This window comes from Seriola lalandi, unplaced genomic scaffold (assembly GCF_002814215.2).
Source record: "Seriola lalandi dorsalis isolate HSWRI2012SDOR001 ecotype SW California unplaced genomic scaffold, Sedor1 jcf7180002054894, whole genome shotgun sequence".
Lineage (NCBI taxonomy): Eukaryota > Metazoa > Chordata > Actinopteri > Carangiformes > Carangidae > Seriola > Seriola lalandi.
The window spans coordinates 544,524-548,396 of NW_019525446.1; the positions used below are offsets into that span (position 1 = coordinate 544,524).

General features: G+C 43.8%; 1 protein-coding gene across 1 annotated transcript in view; it reads left to right on the top strand.

Annotated features, from left to right (window-relative positions):
* Window positions 1-3,135, top strand: part of nts (neurotensin) — a 6,022-nt gene extending 2,887 nt beyond the window's left edge. The window contains exons 3-4 of the mRNA XM_023429496.2: window positions 1,078-1,278; window positions 2,655-3,135. Of these exons, the coding sequence (XP_023285264.1) occupies window positions 1,078-1,278; window positions 2,655-2,798 (345 nt within the window). The 3' untranslated portion in view covers window positions 2,799-3,135. The remainder of the gene's footprint in view (window positions 1-1,077; window positions 1,279-2,654) is intronic.
* The last annotated feature ends 738 nt before the right edge of the window (window positions 3,136-3,873 follow it).

Genomic DNA, 3,873 nt, shown 5'->3' on the forward strand with positions numbered 1-3,873 from the left:
CCCCCACCCCCCACCCCCCACCGTGACCCTAAACACGACGTGGCTCCTGTCTTTACGACGTCAGGGGAGACGCGTTTCCTCTGCCGCTCTTAAATGATGTGAGCAAACCAAGTCTCAGAGGGCTTGTGACCGTCTACAATAACTTAGAGGCGACAATTTCTCCTCGCCCTCTGAATCTTTCCATCATCCTCGGTGACACCCACAGGTCTTTGTGGCAACGCTGGCCCACGCACACAACGGCCCTCCAGGGGCCCTTCTCCATCTTAAAACCACTCAAACAAGATTATAACGCAGCCGGCTGCAGCTATGTGACGTTAGATGTGACAGAAATATCGTCCAGGGTGTCTGGAGCCTAGAAGAATGGTTAAGAAAAAGAGCACGCACATCTTAAGTAGTGCTTTAACATGTGGCGGGCTGCATCAGTGCTTTCAATGTAAAGTGGAAACCTCAAATGCAGCATCCTCAGTGCCTCTTAAAAGGATTTGCCACAGTAAAAACACAGAGAATGAAATTTGCTGCGAGTGTGGGAAAACAAACAGAATAGCATTTAGATAACAGTCACTCCAGTGTTGTTTCACAGAACAAAGCTAAGCAGATCATTAAGGCATCTGTTCATAAAACTGAGTGGACAAAATATTCAAATCAGTATTTATTAATGAAATTTAAAAAAGGCAAAGATCAACGCACGTAACATGACATTCAACATCCAAGAGAAGTGAGACTGAGACTAAATATAGAATCAAGTGGATATCGAATAGTGGAGTAGTATCAGTGACAGTTTGAAATCAGAACTATCCCCACTAAATAAATAGATTAAATTGTGGTCCCCCCCCCTCCCCTCTGGCCTCCACTCAATTTTCACTTCACCTCAGTTTACAGCGTTAGTTGACATTTCAACTAGATCACCTCCTCACAACCAGGAGCTACTTCACTCCAAGGTGTTGAATCTGGAAATGAAAAAACAGCCAACCTCCTGAACTCAATTTGAAACTTAAACCTTGTCAAACTAACAACCTCTCCACCCTCCTCCCTCCCTCCCTCCCTCCCTTTCTCCCTCCATTCTCCGCCTCTCGACAGATGAAACAGAATAAGCAGGTTGCCCCCTACTGGCGCGTGTCGCTGGCCAACCTGTGCAGGATGGTGAGCAGCCTGCGGCAGGACACGTGGAGCGGTGAAGAGCAGGAGGATGGCGAGCTGAGGGAGGGGAGCCTCCAGCTGCTGGAGGAGCTGTACAGCCTGCAACACATCTGCCGAGCGCTGCAGAGCCGGGAGGAGAGGGTGAGACACACACACACACACACACACACACACACACACACAGTTAATTGGTGTATCTTTGTTTCTTCATGCCTGCTGCCATTGAAGATACTTAGAATATCATGATGGAAATAAGTTGTGTGCCAGTCAACTTTATTCTTTTATCCTTGACGGTATTCACATTTATGTGTATTCATTTTTTAAATGAACATTGGCAGCTTACAGCAAACATTTTTCTCCTGCCCCTACTCTACCTAGTTACCAACTTCCTGCAACTTACTACCAACAACATGCAATTTTGGTTCAATAAGGGCAATTAAAATATAAAAGACTGACTCAAAACTGCAAGTGTGACGGGCCCCTGACAGCTACTGGGCCTCGTCCTGCTCCGTGGACAGTTGCACCTTTTGCTGCTTGAACAAAATGAAGTGTATTGAGCAGTAAAATGTAGTATCATAAGTTAAAGTCCTTGGTGCTTTCTGCTCTACAGGTTGAGAAAATTCTCTAAAACTCTTAGTCACATATTCTCATCTCACAGAACTTTAAAAAAAAAAAGAAAAGAAAAAAGAACGGATTGTGCAAATTCACTGATGCTAGATGAGTTTATTTGTTAATCAGCCATCACTTTATAAATAAATGATAAATGCGGCACTTATATAGATATGTCTTAGAGACCACTTAAAGCACTTCACAATACATGCCACATTCACTCATTCATCGCACCCAGACACTGATGGAAAACGCATCAGGAGCACTTTGGGGTTTCGGACACTTGGACACACGGACTGGAGGAGCTGGGGATCGAACCATCAACCTTCTGTACGTCCAGAGCTGCAGCAAATACTCTGAGTTCTGCACAAACAAAAACAAACATACATAAGCTGATAACAGAAAGTCCTGGTTGATATATAAAACCCTCCGTGTACAGTATCTGCACACGCTCACATAAACACAGACGCACACTGAACGTAAAAGGCTTTACTCTAAATCTCACAAACACACACTCCTCACACACCACACAGAGCCCATCCATCTTCTCTTGCTGTAAACACACCTCCAGTAAATCACCCCCCCTCCTCCCCCTCCATCATTTTCCTTTCACTCTCAGCTCCTTACACAACAGCTCTTCTCTCTCTCTCCCTCTCTGTCTGTTTTTTTAAAAACCTTAACACAGCAACTGCAGATCAGCATCTGCTTTGCCATGCATGGAAGCACAGAGCTCGTTTAATCACCGCCACGCCGGCGAAGCCGCCCATTACCCTGCCACTCAGCAACAAAACATGTGTTTGCCTGCCTTTTCCTCCTCGTTGTGTGACACTCACTCGCCTCTCTCTCTCTCTCTCTCTCTCTCTCTCTCTCTCTCTCTCTCTCTCTCTGTGTGTGTGTGGCCCTAACAGCTACTTCACGACTCTCTAGAATATTTAGAGGAGAACAGTGACAATCCTCTGAAGCGAAAATCACCCTACATCCTGAAGAGGCAAGCGACGCACAGCACCAAGTCCCGGAGGCCATACATCTTAAAACGAAGTACAATTTACTGACGACCACCCCAGAGGCCTGGGTGATGTTTACGGGACCAGACCATATACTTTGTGTGAAGATGTGATTGTGTTTCTTTTCGCTCTCTTCTTGTTGCTGCAATGTTTTTTCTTTTCCCACTGTTGTTTCCGTTCAGTCCGACCCTTCGATTGTATCTCCAGCGTTGAGGCCTGCCTGTATTCTGCTCCTTTCAAAATATAGGTCCTGAAAATAAAATCCTGAGCATCAAAACAAATTGTGTATCTTTGAGAAACTATATTTATTTACTCTATTTCTTCACTGCACACTAAGTCTATTTTGTTTCAGGATATAATTAAAGGATTCATGATACAAAACTAGCGTGATGTGACTATCTTTTCTTTCATGTAACCACTTCCAGAAGTTAGTTTACCAACTTCTTCTCTCCCCCACTTCATGCTAATGGCTGAAGCTACCACTGAGGACACCGAGGCCACATTTCTCCTATTATTTCTGAGAATTTGGAGCATTTACGCACATGAAATTTAAGTTGCTTTCTCCATTTTTAAACTCCATTTGTCTTAAAGGTCCCATGTTTTACACTTTTCCAGTGCTGTATTTGAAGTGATGATCCATACGAAGATATATTTGTGGTTTAAAGTAACAGAAACCACCTCAATGTAGTTTTACATCGCCGCAGTCTGGCTCCTCTCTGGAGCTCTACTAACAACAGGTGGGTGAGCTTCTGATTGGCTGACTGTTTTCTGAGTGATCCAATAAAAATGTTGCAGATTTCAGGTAAAACACTCAGAGAAAGCAAATCCTGCAAGGTTGGATGGTTGATCCAGGTGGGCGGGGCTTGGGGCTTGGGGCTTGGGGCATGGCTGAGTGGCTCAGTGCCACACACACACACACACACACACAAGAAGTCAAAGCATTGAGAGTGTTTGAAGAAGAAACATAAAATGACACCAGCATCATTCTTTAAATTGTGGTTGTTTTTATTTGTTCCCTCCAATTCATAATTGGTTTACTTAAAATAATTATACACAAAACACAGAATTACTTTGAATAAAATTATTATTTTGTATAAAAGAGATGTGGTGTTTGATAGCCTTA